General features: G+C 35.5%; 1 protein-coding gene across 1 annotated transcript in view; it reads left to right on the plus strand.

Annotated features, from left to right (window-relative positions):
- LOC121408794 (clustered mitochondria protein homolog) overlaps positions 1 to 17,247 on the plus strand; it is a 56,507-nt gene that overhangs the window by 35,412 nt on the left and 3,848 nt on the right. Inside the window, exons 9-27 of the mRNA XM_041600429.1 lie at positions 594 to 822; positions 1,921 to 2,023; positions 2,507 to 2,719; positions 3,106 to 3,201; positions 3,603 to 3,681; positions 4,170 to 4,275; positions 4,653 to 5,074; positions 6,688 to 6,815; positions 7,902 to 7,979; positions 8,341 to 8,411; positions 8,979 to 9,051; positions 9,536 to 9,697; positions 12,309 to 12,378; positions 12,724 to 12,814; positions 13,758 to 13,996; positions 14,404 to 14,624; positions 15,222 to 15,347; positions 15,896 to 16,017; positions 16,401 to 16,494. Coding sequence (XP_041456363.1) covers positions 594 to 822; positions 1,921 to 2,023; positions 2,507 to 2,719; positions 3,106 to 3,201; positions 3,603 to 3,681; positions 4,170 to 4,275; positions 4,653 to 5,074; positions 6,688 to 6,815; positions 7,902 to 7,979; positions 8,341 to 8,411; positions 8,979 to 9,051; positions 9,536 to 9,697; positions 12,309 to 12,378; positions 12,724 to 12,814; positions 13,758 to 13,996; positions 14,404 to 14,624; positions 15,222 to 15,347; positions 15,896 to 16,017; positions 16,401 to 16,494 — 2,723 coding nt within the window. The remainder of the gene's footprint in view (positions 1 to 593; positions 823 to 1,920; positions 2,024 to 2,506; positions 2,720 to 3,105; positions 3,202 to 3,602; positions 3,682 to 4,169; positions 4,276 to 4,652; positions 5,075 to 6,687; positions 6,816 to 7,901; positions 7,980 to 8,340; positions 8,412 to 8,978; positions 9,052 to 9,535; positions 9,698 to 12,308; positions 12,379 to 12,723; positions 12,815 to 13,757; positions 13,997 to 14,403; positions 14,625 to 15,221; positions 15,348 to 15,895; positions 16,018 to 16,400; positions 16,495 to 17,247) is intronic.

The following is a 17,247-nucleotide window of genomic DNA, read 5'->3' on the forward strand; positions in this document are numbered from 1 at the left end:
AAAGTTTTTTTTTGTTGATGTAAGAATAAAGATGTAATATGCTGTGATTAGGACTTAAGTCTAGGATTTGTAGCACAAAACCATGATTTTTTGCATGGTCTATGTTCTTTGCCATGTAAACTTGTACCTCTGATCAAAACTCCTTGAATTTATTGCAGTGAGAAATGAAAGTTTGTTATCCAAAGTCATTGAGCAGGCATTTATATAGACCCATCTATCTTCATATCTCTTCTGAGGCCCAGTTCCATGATGGCTACCAATTTATTTCACTTTGGTTTAGTGCAGCTCAATGTGCTTGAATTTTGTAGCTGAAAGCAAAAGCACAGTTGCCAAGGTTCAATCCCAAAGGCCCTTTGTATGGCAAGATGAGAGTTGGAACCACTAGATCATGGCTCTCCCAAAATCAATAATAATAATAATATAGGTATATTTACCCTTGGAAGCCACTTCAGTTCTGAAAACTGTTCTCCCAGCAGGCCCTGTTATAATAGACATTATTATTATTATTGCTATTATTACCCCGGCTTAAGCAATAACAAGGTGTTAGATGATTTTTTGCAGAAACTAATATATCCTGTCTATTTCCATGATAGCTTACACATCAAGACTCGGCTACGAAGAGCACATCCCGGGCCAGACCAGGGACTGGAACGAAGAGATCCAGACCACGAGGGAACTAGCCCGTAAGAACCTTCCAGAGCGACTCCTCAGAGAGAGGGCGATCTTCAAGGTCCATAGTGACTTTGTAGCGGCCGCAACAAGAGGAGCCATGGCAGTCATTGATGGCAATGTCATGGCTATTAACCCTGGTGAAGACTCAAAGTAAGTAGGACATTTTATGTCTCAATGTTTCTATCATTTGGCAAACATATATATATCTGTGGAGTTGCAGAGGAAAATAGAAAACACAAGAATTATAATATAGAAAGCCAAATGGATGGCTGGAATAGGAATTTTGTGTAACAGAGATTCAAAATCAGTCAATAAACCAATTGGACTTATTGGGGGATGTATTATTTTGTTTTCGATTTTATGGTAAGGCAGCTCTAGCAGTAAAGTCCTATTAAAGGACAAGTCCACCCCAACAAAAAAGATTTGAATAAAAAGAGAAAAATCCAACAAGCATAACACTGATAATTTCATCAAAATCGGATGTAAAATAAGAAAGCTATGACATTTAAAAGTTTTTCTTAATTTTACAAAACAGTTATATACACATCCTGGCTGGTATGCAAATTAGGAGACTATGACGTCATCCACTCACTATTTCTTTTGTATTTTATTATATGAAATATTCTAATTTTCTACTCATTGTGAAGTGATACAACAATTAATTCTTCCCTGAACACATGGAATTATCATTGTTTAATACTATATGGTCACTCAAGTTGGTCCTTATTGTCAAATCTAAAAAAAAAAAACATGAGATATTGCATAATTCAAACCAAAAAAAACCCCAAAAGAAATAGTAAGTGATGGACATCATCGACTGATTCTCCCAGTTGTGCATAACACTGTTTTGTGAAAAATAAGCATAACTTTACAATGTCATAACTTTCTTATTTTACATCCGATTATGATGAAATTTTCAGCACTATGCTTGTGTGATTCAAGTCAGCATTTTCCTGGGGTGGACTTGACCTTTAAGGGCAAGGCATTTTTATCACCTTAAAACCACTGTAGGCAATAAGGAATATTTGATGGCAGCTAGGCTAGTTGAGGTGAACCCCAAGCAATTGCCTTCATTGCCTATGGTTATTGGAAGCCCTGTAGGAAGGTCTGATTTACCACATTTTATTGTTACAATGCTTGTCTTTAATGGGATTCTATCATTTCTCTAGTTCGTCTGTGTAACACTCCCCTCTATATATGTAATCTGACTTACCTCTTTATCGTTTGTTTGTTTCTGTTTTTTTACAGAATGCAGATGTTCATCTGGAACAATATTTTCTTCAGTCTTGGTTTTGATGTCAGGGATCATTACAAAGATTTTGGTGGGGATCATGCTGCATACGTAGCTCCTGTAAGTCACCTTCTAATTCTCCTTTCTCCCCTCTGACATATCCATACCTCCTGAAATATACATTTTGTAATGAATAATTAACTGACTTGTTTTTTTTTTATAATTCATATAGCCCTATCACAGGGCTCTCTTTATTGGATAGACAATACAAACAAATACAATCGGTATAAATCAACAGCATTGATCAATGAGGGTAAACCAGTAAAACACAAAAAAATATCAATTAACATTGCTTAAGATCAAACAATGTCTAATATGTCAATACAAACAAGTTGGATTATAGAATAAATTTTCTTTATTAACTTATGTATTCCTGCAATAAGGATTAACATTTTATATGAATGTTGTTCATCCAGGAAATATCATTTTATGAATATGCAATTTGTTTAAGGCTGAAAATTTCACATTTTTGACCTGCACAATCAGCAAAATGATGAATATCTTGTTCTTAGAAAAAAAATCATCCTTCCTTTGCCATTTCAGGGCAATGATCTGAAAGGTGTGAAAGCCTACAACACGTATGACCTGGATGGTTTGTACACACTAGGCACAGTGGTCGTTGATTACCGTGGTTACCGCATCACTGCTCAGTCCATCATTCCTGGTATTCTAGAGAGGGAGCAGGAAGAATCCGTCATCTACGGCTCCATCGATTTCGGCAAGACGGTGGTCACCAACGATAAATACAAAGAGCTCGTAAGTGCTATTAATTGTTGGATTTTTCTTGATATGCGAATGTGTAAATGTGCTTGTATGTATCTTTATTAGAGTTGCTCTGTGTGAGGCAAGTTAGTAAATCATCGATGGTCCCTTGTGGGTATATGTGATGGATGAATTGATGGATAGATGAGTAAGTGAATGAGTAAATGATTAATTGAATAAATGGATTTATATTGATGGATAGACAGATATATAGATGGATAGAAGGATGAAAGAATGAATGATTTAATGGAAGATGTATGAATTAATTATTGGGTAATCAAATTGATGGATGAATAATTGCATGGAAGGATGGATGAATGAATAAGTGAATATATGAATATCATGAGATAATTTATTTATTTTGATGTTATTTATTTTAGTTGACCAAGACATCCCAACATCTGAAGATCTTACCTCACAATGTAATGAACCATAAAGATGAAGAGATTGAGATCTACTCATCAATAGAATGCAAGGTAACAATCACTAAATTTTCATTGGCCAGTAATTTATTCATGTGTCTTAATACTGATAATACTGATATATTGATATCATGAAGTTTAATATTCAAAGCTAGGAATAAAAATGACTGAGAATCTGACTTTGCACTCAAGAACACTTTGCATTCGTACGTAATATTGTATAAAAGCCTGCCTTACTGACAGTTTGGTGAAACACCCCAGGATTTTAAATCTATTGCTTACTAGTCTGTAATTCTGATCATTCCAAGACAGTTACTGATAGTTTCTAAACCAAACAAGTAAATACATTGATATTCTAACTTGAGAATGTCATTAAGTATCATTTTCAATAGCTAGTACTGATAATCAGAAAAGAGTTTTAATGATTCATATCTGCTTCATATTTTGATTTGTAGGGTATCAAGGGTAATGATGGTCGTCACTATGTACTAGATCTTCTAAGAACCTTCCCTCCTGATGTCAACTTCCTGCAGAGTAAGTCATGATTTGACCTTTGACCTCACTCACACCTCATGTTCCTCTGCAAGCCAATAGTTTGGCATTCATATTTTTACGATAGGGGTTTAGTTTAGCATATTCAGGATCTTTATTCATGATTTTTATGCTTTGTTATGTAAAGTTTTGGTTATATGAAGTGGAATTTTGGCAAGGTTGATTGGCAGATAATTAAAATCAAACCCACAAATATTTTATATTTACCATATTACTGTGTATTATTTAAGTGAATTAATGCATCCCTCTGAGGTTAGTGTCTATATTTTGGTGAATAGCAAAAAAAAATTATTAACATAAAATGTCCAAGCGTGCTCATAAGTAATACAAAATGAAAGTTGTTCTTGAAAAAAAGTTACAATTTTGGTCAGAAAAGTGCTTAAAAGACCCATTAAATATTAAAGATTGAATAATAGGTGAGTGTTATGATAGCGATTGAGGACATAGTTTTTTTCGCTTGTGTTTGACAGTGGAGGCTGAAGACTTTGCAGAAGACATGAAGAAATCAGGATTCCCAAGGCAACACAGACACAAGTTAGCCTGTCTGAGACAAGAAGTAGTGGATGCTTTTGTAGAGTAAGTAGTCTTTTTTAATGTCATGCTGATGATGGTGGATGTTTGGGGGATGGAGATGGTTGTGGTGGTGCTGGTATTGATGGTGGTGGTGGATGGTGATGATGATAGTTAAATAACTTTCTGTACAAATCATACGATGCATGGCATCAATTGTGAAAGGCATAGCAGAAATGATGTAATGAAATATTGTAATTATTTTTATTTGATACCAAGTAAATTATTCTCTGATATGACATATTTCCATATAAATATTTTCATTTGTTTAAAATAAAAATGTAAATTTTGATGAATAGTTCAATGATAGTAAATTAATTTATGACATTATATTTTACCATGATGAATCTCTATTATTTCCCCCTCCCTTTCGAATCACTCAGACACAGATACATGGTCTTCATCAGACATGCGGCACTCATGCTCATGCACAACCAGCAGCCACAAGAGGGCGCTAAACTTACTGAAAATGGACAGTCCGAGGGTGAAAACCCTCAACCAAAGGAAGAGAAAGAAACAAGCTCAGACCTCAAAGAGAACAGTGAATCAAAAGACAAAATGGTGAATGGAAATCATGAAAGCAAGAAGAATAAAGAGAAGGAGGTGGAAGATGGCAAGAAGGAGGATTCCAAGAAGGAAAGCAATGAATCGATAGTTGATGGAATGAAGACCAAAGGACTAGTTGATAAATGCCCTGTGCTCAAGAATATGGATTCCACAGAAGGCAATGATTTGCCCAAGGAACTGGACAGTGCTACAGAAGAAGCAGCCAAAGCATTAGCAACATCACCCAAGAAAGAAGGATGTAAGTTCATTCAATGAAGGGAAGGCATTTCAAAAATGGTCTTTACAATGCACAATCTGTAAAATATCCTTTTTTACCAACCCACATTTCTCTTTATTCTTTATTCTTGTTTCACTCCGTTAACTACTCAAGCCATGATAATTTTATAGTTAAACAACCTTTTGTGTGAACTAGAAACAAATCTGTTCAGTTTGGTCCCACAAATAGGGGGTTTAAATGTAGAATTACCTATATGAATATTTAGGCATTTAACATAAATAAATCAATTGTCTAACATTCACAAATGTAATTAAAAAAATATACAACGAAGACATAGAATAAAACCGGTGATGTAAAAGAAATTCAAAAAAAAGCAAAATAGATATTAAGGGAAGATAGAATAAAGAATAAAAAACAAAGTTCAACAAATTTGTTCAATTAAATGAAAGGAAGAATCGGTTACTGCTTTCTTGAGTCAAGTGCTATACATGTAATCATTTAGCCCTTTTAATTTTTCCCCTTTCTTGGTGTTTTCATCACCTATTAATTTTGGTTCATCTTGTCACTCATCTGACTGATAATTGGATATTGTTTTGTGAGGCGTCTGTGATAAATGAATCCAGGACCATGTCTTACTAGGTTTGCTATCAATAACAAATGTACAAAATACCTCTCTCAGCCAATCAATGTCAATATTTCCAGTGGCTTGTTACAGGATCTTGTAACTTGCCATTGATAAAGAGGTTTGTGAAACTGGGTCTGTTGTATCTGTCATCAAGCTGCTTTTATTGCTTAAAGCTTTGTCCATGGCTGAATGATTCCACAAATGCCTATAGGTATTGTCTGAAAACAAACCCTGTGGTGATCTTGACAGTACCAATTATTCCCTCCTGCATTGGGGGTCAAGGTTGAATATGAATGGTGCTCTATACACAACTCAGTGTTGAAAAGGTGTCTGGTTAATCAATCTAATTCTGGCCTCTCCAAACTCCAAACAATTTGAGTAATTTATAAGAAAAGAAAATAACAAATGAGAAATGAATTTCATAAAGGATACGTTCAATGGGGGAGTGGACTGAAGTTCCACAGTGCAAGGTCACTATCTTGAAATATATTATATAAAATCTTTCCTGTTGGAATACATGCTTGATTGTTTCAAAGAAAGGTATTTGACATCAGTCTTGCATTGACATAACAACCTCTTTGTTATTCAAAGTATTTTGTTCATTCATGGCCAGTAATTTTAGATTTATTATCCAGGTCCTCTAACACTGTTTCCATTTAAAAAAAGTAGATAGATTCTGTGCAAAGATAGAGATAGAATCCATTGGCAGCCATGACTTCTATTTGTAGATTTGTGATGAGAAACAAGGAAAAGAGACCCTATATTTCTCGCTTTGTAGGTCAAGGGAAAGTTCATACTAATGTCAGATTGTATCGAAAAAGCTATTTTAGACATGTATCAATGAAGATTTAGGGCAAGTCTATCGTTTGATCAAAGGATAACAGAGTTATGAATTTTCAAAGTTTTTTTCAGTGTGTTATTAATCTGTTCCCCCATATACTGTTATTTTAATTGAAGATATATTTCTTCAAATATAACTATTTAACTAAGTTTTTTTTTTTTTTTTTAGTTGATCCGAGCCATAAAGAGGTGATAGCTTTAGCTGCCCAGGCTGCTGGTTCATTGAGCAGTGCTGAGTTTGACGTTAGATTTAACCCTGATGTCTATGCTGATGGAGTCATCCATGCCCCATCTGAGGTAGGTTAGAAATCATATGGGTCCCGTAACACAAAGGTTAGCAATTAATCGTACGCTTGATTTTGATTGAGTGTACATTGTAGTCAATGGAATCAATTGTATAAAAATGCTCTACAATCATTGCTAAGCCTTGTGTTACAGGCCAGTGGTACAACTCATAATTGTTCAAGAACACAGATGGGCACTTCCAAAAATTGATTGCCCTTTCTGTTTGTCCTACTCCAATTTGTCTTTATTCTTGCTTCACTTTATGAATTGCTCCAGTCTTGATAAGTTGAGAGCATTACAATGGAGACAAATTATTTAATGAAGACCCTGCGGTATAGGGGGTCACATTTCATACTTTTTAAATTGCCAAGATATTGATGATATGATTCATTGACTGTGAGAATTTATGGAATCGTTTTGGTGAAGTGATTCTGTTGTCAAGAGTGCCTTGTGTTTGAATCTCAACACAGCCTAGCATCCTTTGGCATGGTTTCAATCCACCTTTTGCTACTCTCAGCACAGATGTTAAAATGGTCCTGTTGGGTTTTTCATATAGTTGTTTGTAGGTTATGAATGACTGTTAGCATGACTGGTGACCCTATCTTGGCTACATGATATATCAATATGCAGCTGACAAAGCTCCTAAGAACTTGTTCCAGTCCCACAAAGAGTTTGTTTGTGACTTCACAAACAGCTTATTAAACACCCACCTGGGGGAGCGTTTCATGAAAGGACTTGTCGGATGTTTTATCCGACAAGTCCTGTTTTATCCGACAGTTACTATAGTAACAGTGCTTCTCAACCAATCAGAACCCAGGAAAGTTGTCAGATCTGACAACTTGTCGGACGAAACTATTGATGAAACGCCCCCCTGAAATGATTTTAAAGTTACTGGAGTTTGCACAACCAATGAATTAGGACACTCTTGTTGGAATGCTCCATATGGATTGGAGGATGTGCATACATTGTGTTACAACATTCCAGAATCATAATGATCAGAGTAATAATGTACTCTATTTGTAAATGGCTTAAAGATGTCATTGTGATATTTTAAGTGCTATACATATCTGAAATTAGTATAATTATTTTTTTTTACAGGTGGAGGTATTAGGAAAACAAAGGAAGCTACTAAAGGATGCAGCTCGTTTCATAGTAGCGGTCCAGATTCCAACTTTTGTGAGTAACATTCAACTTCTCTATTTAGTCTCATTCTTGATATACTTTCAATATCTTCAATGTGTGAACCATGTGTCTTTTGACACTCATGAGATCATCACTCCTGTGCATTGGCAAGAAAATGGGATGGATAGATAAGCCGAAAGCAATGCCTCTGCCACCATCTACAGGTGTGCAGTGGACTAATGATATGATTGTGTTCTTTTGCATCATATTCTGAAAATGTCTACCATTTTCTTTGATTGCAGCTATTCTAATCCAGTTGATGTTCAATCCTTTTCTTATTGTGATTTGAATAAACTTGATGGATGATATCACATGAATTCTGACTGTTTTTATTTCTTTTCTCAACCTCTTTTAGGTCCAGGAATGTAAGGAGCACAGCATAGCCCCCCTTGATGGGTACACACTGGTAGAAATGCTACATCAGAGGTACGATCTTACCCCCCTTATCACACTTAGATTATAGATTGGTGGTAGATGGCCAGTGCTCTATATCCAGTAGAAATTCAAATTATACAAATTATTCAACAACAAAAATAGTTGACCTTGCATTGTTGACTTCACCGAGTCAGAAAAGTCAGAAAAGAACAAAATTGTATCATTTCAGATCGTTAAAAAATAATGTCAAAGGAATACTTTGAAATTACTTCATTGATAATGCAAAGTCTTATTCCTCATGGAAGTGACCATTGATAATAAATCTAATATATTGATTTCAAATAAATAAATAAATGAAAAAATGCCTTGTTATGACCCTGGTCATTTTAGGGTAAGATTGGCTCCCAAAAGTGACCATGTAAAATCACCAAATTTATCTGGAAAACTTATTTTATTTCATATTCTTCACATATTAACTGCTTTAGGGCATACACATTCATATGATCTAGTAGTGAACTACTAATAGTGATAGATGCATAGGGGGATTTACCAAATTTAAAGACAGGCATTGATATGATGAATACTCTATCATTCGATTTCCTTTGATTTAACTTGCAGAGGCATCAACATTCGCTATATGGGTGTTTTAGCAGAGAAGGTAGTCGCCTGTGAAAATCTATCCTACCTCTATGTGAGTATAATGAAATTCATATTCTTTAGGCAGTGAATATATAGGGGCCTGCCTTACACTGTGTTGCAATATATTCAGATCAAACTTAAACTAAGGTTGGTCTTAAGTTGTGTAGTTGGGAAATTAGATGGGAAAATATATAAATCTCAAGTTTAGTGTGAATCTGTTACATTATGTGTAAATTTAAGCATAATTCAGGAAAATTAATCACAATGTGATATTCAGTGAATCTAAAGTGATAGTCAATGGTTTGTGTTTGATTTTAAGTAGTTAGGTTTAATCACAAGTTTTACTCAACAGGCAGGCCAATGTTATGTTAATGTTATTCATTTGTATTTTTTTAATGAGAGGCAAGCTGAAACACAATACTTTTATTTAGTATTAGGACTGAAAGTGTTAAGCCAAAAGTTTACAGTTAAACCAAAAATTTATGTGAGTTTTCATAAATGAATAAAGGCTGATAATATTTCTTATTCCTTCACAGCGTATTGTTATCACCGAGTTGATATGTCGGTCAGTGAAGCATGTTTTCAAAGCGTTCATGCAAGGCATCCCAATGACGAGCCTATCTGCTGCCATCAGTCATTTCCTCAACTGTTTCTTGTCATCCCTACCAAACCCACTTCCACCGAAAGGAGATGATGAGGTAAGAAACTGAACCACTTATGGGGCATTTTCTTTCCTGTTTATGTTGTTCATTTTCAGGTTATAGGTAGTATTCAATGTTAAAATGTTCTTCCGTTTCATATCTAGTCAATAACAATGTGTATTGAATCACAAAGTGGTTGTTAAAGATTTTTATATTGTGATTCTTCTAGCCTTTATTATTTTTGTCCCACCTGCATAGCAGAGTGAGACTATAGGCGCCGCTTTTCCAACGGCGGCGGCGTCAACATCAAATCTTAACCTAAGGTTAAGTTTTTGAAATGACATCATAACTTAGAAAGTATATGGACCTAGTTCATGAAACTTGGCCATAAGGTTAATCAAGTATTACTGAACATCCTATTAGAGTTTCATGTCACATGACCAAGGTCAAAGGTCATTTAGGGTCAATGAACTTAGACCATGTTGGGGGAATCAACATCAAAATCTTAACCTGAGGTTAAGTTTTTGAAATGTCATCATAACTTAGAAAATATATGGACCTAGTTTATTAAACTTGGACATAAGGTTAATCAAGTATCACCAAACATCCTGCATGAGTTTCACGTCACATGACCAAGGTCAAAGGTCATTTAGGGTCAATGAACTTTGGCCGAATTGGGGGTATTTGTTGAATTACCATCATAACTTTAACCCTAAATCTCCCGGGGTATTTTGATTCTTGTCATTCCCGGGGGGGGGGGCCAATATGCCCCCCCCCCTTAAGATCTCGGCCGCCGATCGCGCGAGTGACGCTAAAATTTGCACGCTGGTAGTGTGTGATGTAATCTACAAGGCTGCATGGTAAAATTTTCCAAAATAATGAGATTTTATTTTATATGAATTAATTATGCTAATTTATGCATAAATCATACTTTTTGCTCTAATTCACTAAATAAAGCTCCTAGAATGCTAATTTTTGGTAAAAATTTTCTTTGTAGCATTCTTAACAATCGTAATTCAAAAAAAACTTTGGTTTGGAAATAAATTTCTTATGTATTTTATTGTTTTATGAATTTCTTATGTATTTCTTTGTTTTTTTACTTTTTGTTTTTTATTGTTTTTTCAATGGAAATTGTTCCAGACATAATTCTGATCATAAACAAGGCAAAATCAATTAAGTTTAATCAGTAAAAGTAGAAATAATGATACATTTATGAATTTTGGCTAAATACGCAATTTGCATTGGATTTGTACATGAAATCACGTTTATGAGCAATTTTGGGTCTGACATGCACTTGCATAATGTTGCGTAATGTCGTAACCGCGTACCCGGGTGTCACAACTTTGGTCTCAAAATTTGCGCGAGACTTGAATGTAAAAAGTCAGTGAGCTGCGAGGTGAAAAAATTTCGCGCAGCAGATATATCGCGAAAATTGTTGAGGGGGGGGCCATTATGGCCCCCCCCCCCCCCCCGGGAGAATTAGGGTTAAAAGTATGTTGGTCTAGTTCATAAAACTTGGACATAAGAGTAATCAAGTATCACTGAACATCCTGTGTGCATTTTAGGTCACATGACCAAGGTCAAAGGTCAATGAAATTTGGCAATAATGGGGGTATCTGTTGAATTACCATCATAACTTTGCAAGTTTATTGATCTGACTTTTGAAACTTGGACATAAGAGTAATCAAGTATCACTGAATATCCTGTGCAAGTTTCAGGTCACATGATCAAGGTCAAAGGTCATGTGAGGTCAATGGACTTTGGCCACATTGGGGGTATTTGTTGAATTACCATCCTATCTCTGTAAAGTGTATTGGTGTAGTTCATAAAACGTGGAAATAAGAGTAACCAAGTATCACTGAACATCTTGTGCGAGTTATAGTAGTTTTCAAAGTCAGCACTGCTGCTATGTTGAATCGCGTGATGCAGGTGAGACGGCCAGAGGCATTCCACTTGTTTATTCATCTGCATGGTTCTCAATCTTTTTCTTTACTTTAAAGGGGAAGTTCACCCTGACAAAAAGTTTATTGTAAAAATAGCAGAAAAAATAATAAAAAATATTGCCGAAGGTTTGAGAAAAATTCATCAAATAATTAAAAAGTTATTAGAATTTCAATTATTTGATTTGTGACGTCATATGCGAGCAGTATTCCTACATAGCGAATGGTAAAAAATCAATGAAATGTCATTTTCTCAGAAAATTGAAAATGGTTTTCACTAGAACTTTTGTATATCAATAGACAAATCATTTCACACCCGATCATGAAAAGAAAACAAAATTAAGTCATCAGGAACCATACAAAATTTGAAATTCATACATTTTATATTACATAACACATGGGGCAGCTGCTCGTTTATGACGTCACAAATCCAAAATTTTGAACTCTAATAACTTTCTTACTCTTTAACGGATTTTCCTCAAACTTTCACCAATATTTTTGACTATTTTTTCTGCTATTTTTACAACAAAGTTTTCTTCAGGGTGAACTTCCCCTTTAAGAATGATGTACTATTTTAAAGATTATTTTACCAGCTATGTACTTATATCTTTGGAGGGTTTTTCCCCTCCACCTCACCTCTCTTGTACCCAACCAATAATCCATGTTAAGACTCAAAAACATGTTTAATCAAGACCATTCCTTATCAATTTTCATTTTGTTGACTGTAGTTGAGTAATGGTCATCACAAGAAGAAGAAGAATAAGAAGAGGATACGATATGTTCTTTCACTTGGACAAGGTATGTACTTTCAGAGCAATGTAGATATTGAATTTTCTTTTTATCTAAATAATTGTAATGGTTTATCACTATTTTTTTTCTGAAAAGATGGTGGTATATGTAAAATATGCATAATTTCAAAGCCATGAACATGGCATAGTAAATTTGTTCTAAAAATTAGAAGTTATTAAAAAATTGGTAACTTTCATAAAGAGTTTGATTTAGTGAATTTGGAAGAACAGACACATTTGCTATTAAACCAATAAACAAATAGATTTGAAAGGTTATGGCAAATTTTGATTTTCTTTGTGTTTGTTCCTACTTGTATGTTATTGTTTTTGTATGTGTTTTTTCCTTATGAAATAGAAAACACATCATGGAGTAGTCTCACCCCCTCAGACCTGTGGAGCAGTATCAAGGTTGAATGCAAGGAATACTTCCATTATAAGGTTAAATGGTAAGCAGGATACTCCTTTCTTATGAAGGGTAATCAAACCCCATGTAGCTTTTGCATACAGTGAATACATTGTCATGGGGCTATGTGCAGTAGGGGAGTCTTGATACATATACCCTTTCACAAAATATTCTGAAATATATTGTGAATTTTATTTTCAATATTGGATGTTAATTTGATCTTTATTGAAAATCTAGGAATTCTTGGAAGTACACTGAGATTATTTTCATTCTTTGTAAATGTGGTATAATATGAGTTTTATAAAGAGAAGCAAAAATTACATGTATTATCTTTTTGGTAGGCATATATATTAAGATTATATGGAAATCAATCACCCCTGGGAAAGGATCCATGAACATTTTTTTTTAGTACTGTGTCTTGAGTTGGGTCAAAGTAGCTGTGGTATACAGGCTTTAATCTTGTGGTTAATTTGCTGTCATGAAAACAAGTTACATCTAAGATTGGTTTTTAAGATGGCTAACCCTCTGATATTGATTACCTCCTATCAACTAGTCTAATACAGAGGGTATTTGCACAGTGATCTAGTTATTTCTTTGCATTGCCAATTGGTACAATTACACCTAAGATTTGTTTTCAAGATGGCCTAGCAATTGTCTCCAATGTTCTGATATCGAATACAGTGTATTTTCCTATCAACTAGTTTAATATAGAGAATTTGTACTCAGTACACCGTTGCATTGCCAATTCAGGTGTGTGCAATAATGAGATTGAAGTTGAATCGGTATTAACTCTCCTCTTTCCCATCATATTACAAATGTAAGAGCTATCTTTCAGGATTAAGGGAAACTGTTAAAGGTTAGACAATACCTCTGAGGGTTGATAAATTACTAGTGGATTGTGGTACTGCAACGGGGTTTGAACCCTATAGTTTAAGATCCAAGGAGTTGTTGATTGATCCGTGGCACCTCTTTGTTTTATCCTATAGTGAAAGCATAGACTCTGTCATAGAGCGTTACAACCTTCAGAAGATGACTCTTCTCAGGGAGTTCTGCTCCAAGCTTGGAATCCAGCTACTCTTGAGAGATTACGACCTGGACTCCAAGAACAAGCCGCCCTTCAATGAGAATGACATCCTAAACATGTTCCCACGGGTCAAGCACATCAATCCTACCGCATCGGACGCCTATCACTTCTTCCAGAGTGGACAGACCAAGATACAGCAAGGTAGGTTGCTGGAAAAATGGCTGTGTAAAGGGTGACATGACATGTGCTCCTGTGACATTTGCTTCGGTCTTTGTTTTGTGTAAGATGTAGGGTTGCAATAGGGTTTTGTGTTAGGTTTACGGTAGGGTATAGAGTTTAGTCCAGGGTTGAAGTCGGTCATTTGAATAGTATGTGGAATTTATAACGGAGCAGTTGACACCAGAGCAAATGTTATGGAATCATGTCAAGGACACATGAAGTTTCAGTAAAGATTGAATATAGGTTCTAAATTTTCTTATACTTACGTATTGATATACATACTGGTAAGTGAGCAATCTGAATATTCATGTCCTACACTTTATGAGATTTAGCATTGTGTCATGTCTCAAGAAGGCTGAATTGGCATTCATGTTCCTGTTTTTCACCAGGCTGCTTCCGTGAAGGCTTTGAGCTGATCAGCGAAGCTCTGAACCTGTTCAACAATGTATACGGACCTATGCACCCAGAGATTGCAGCCTGCATGCGAACCTTGGCCAGACTGCACTACCTGATGGGTGAGCAGAGTGAAGCCATTGAGATGCAACACAAGGCAGTCATGATGAGCGAGAGATGTAACGGTCTTGATCACCCCAACACCATCACAGAATATGTGAGTTGTCATGTTTTTTCTTTCCTCCATGTTCACTGCCTGAGGGATTGGGTTAAGTGTTATAAAACTAAGTTATGTACAGCTTTTCACATGACTTGTGGCCTTTTCTTGTGCAAGATTACTGCTCAATTAAAAATCAGATTTTTTTTAAATTCATAATTTCTTGTCAAAATAAGCATTAGAATGTAAATATTTTTGTTTGTCAAAATTTCATGAGAATTACAAGGAATATTTGTGGTATGCAATGTAGCACAAGAAATGATCACTATTTGTACTTAAGAATGTGCATTATTTACTAATAGTTTTCTAAAATGGCCTCAAGTCACGTAAGAATCCATTCTAGGTCTCCCATTTCTTAAAACAAAATCTTATCATTCACCTAGTAATTGCATAAAAACTGTTCTATTCAATCTATTATGGTTACCAAGACATGTGTTTTTTTATGCAAACAGCAACTGTAGAATAATAAACAGGAGCTCTTCTTTTACATTGTTGTTGAACCCTGAAGGATGAGATAATTCGCTGCTTATTAAAAAATCCCTTGAATTTGACTGTAAAAATTCAAACCATGAGGCATGTTTTCTTTTTTTTATACAGATGCATCTGGCCCTCTACAGGTTTGCAGCCGGCCAGGCAGTGAGTGCCCTCAAGCTGATGTACAGGGCTCGTTATCTAACGCTTCTTATCCACGGCGAGGATCATCCTGAAATGGCTCTCTTCGATGTGAGTTTAATCAGAATATACTTTTATATGCGTGTGTGCTGTAAAGACTATAATGATATACAAATAAAAATCATTTGTAAGTGCATCAATGCATTAGGTGATTATATGGTATGCTCTTTACAAGAACAGATTGTCTTATATTTGCAATACTTGCAATTACCCGCTTCTTCCTGTGCATCATTCAACGACACATTCTGCTCTGAAATTAAATTTTCAAGATGTAAATTTTGAATTTCAAAAAAAATGTATTTTTAGAACTTCTCGATCTCATTGCCATGTATATAAATCAATTCTTTTAATATATTTATTTAGATTGGAATACTGCTAGATGTTTGGTAACCCCAGTCAGTGTGTTGCAAGTACAACTGCACAGAGCTGAAGGAACAGCCTACTTTTTCATCAGCAAAAGCAAGAAACAGCAGCAGCATCATTGACAAAATCAAATTTCCTTTCATGCATTTATTTGTCTTTGGTCCCTACACTGCTTCTCCTTGTCCGTTGTCTGCATACGTTATATATTTCTTTCTTTTTAATGATTATTTTTTCAGAGTAATATTGGTCTAGTTCTTCATGGCGTTAATCAGTTTGAGCTGGCTCTCAAGTTTCTGGAGAAGGCCTTGGAGACAAACATCAAGTACTTTGGAGCTAAGAGTCTAAAGGCAGCACACACGTAAGACACTTATTTCCTTAGGGTTTCTCTGTTTATGATAATGTTTTTGATTTGCTTTAAAGCTAATATATTCTTATGCAAATAACTGAGTTTTACCAATTCTGTTTGGAATCTTTTCAGTTAGGAGCAAATAACTTTCCTCTTTTATTTTCAATTTAATAGAAGACAAAAAAAATCTTGCATAAAGATATTAGGTTTGAAATTCTGTCTGTGAGATGCTCTTATTTGCAATATACTCAAGAAACAAATTTTTTGCCCAGACATTTCAGGTCTTAGTACCCCAAATTAATTGATACATCTAAATTTCAAAGATTCTGTTAGCATCCTTATTGACTTTAATAGTGTTTTAGATATATTTTCTCATTTCAATTGTGCCCTTACAGATACCACCTTGTTGCAAGAACGCATTCGTGCTGTGGTGATTTCCGCTCAGCATTACGAAATGAGAAGGATGCATACACTATCTATCGCGAACAGGTCAGAATTATTTTGTTAAAATCATTTATTGCACAAAATTAGGGGGGAACCTTTACAGGGAGCCTTTTTGAGAATTCCACATTTGGAACCTCTTTTATAGGCTTTTTACACAGGATTTTCTTAACCCCGGACTATCGCTAACCCCGTACTATCCTTAACCCCGTACTATTTATTTTCCTTTTCACACATGCCAAATTGTTTTTGCTAACCCCGGATAAGGAATGCTTGCTTTTTACACACGAAACTCGCTAACCCCGGACTATTGGTAGCTCATGAATATTCACGACGCACTGAGGGGTCATTCGGGTCATATCCAAAATCGCTGACTTCTGGCGCGCGCTTTTTTTTCATCGCCGTGATCGCTGTTCATGAATATTCATTATACTTACCTCTGATTGGACAACAGGGCCGGCTCTGTTGCGGGGCATGAATGGGAGCGCTTAGCCCACTTTCGTTTTACACATGCGATCTTAACCCCGTACTATTGCTCTTAGCACCGCAATTGGTGGGATAACCCTGCTTTTTTGCAGGGCCAAATAATCCCGTACTATAGGTGGGGTTAGCCCACTTTGCAAAAACACTGTGTAAAACGAAAGTGGGCTAAGCTTAACCCCGTACTATAGGTGGGGCTAAATTGCCATTTAGCCCCACCAATAGTACGGGGTTAAGGAAATTTAAGCCTGTCTAAAAAGGGTAATAGAGTATCCCAGGGGGAGGGGTCCATTTGGAAGAAACTTCGAAATGAGTTCTTCT

Source organism: Lytechinus variegatus, chromosome 2 (genome assembly GCF_018143015.1).
Source record: "Lytechinus variegatus isolate NC3 chromosome 2, Lvar_3.0, whole genome shotgun sequence".
Classification (NCBI taxonomy): Eukaryota; Metazoa; Echinodermata; class Echinoidea; order Temnopleuroida; family Toxopneustidae; genus Lytechinus; species Lytechinus variegatus.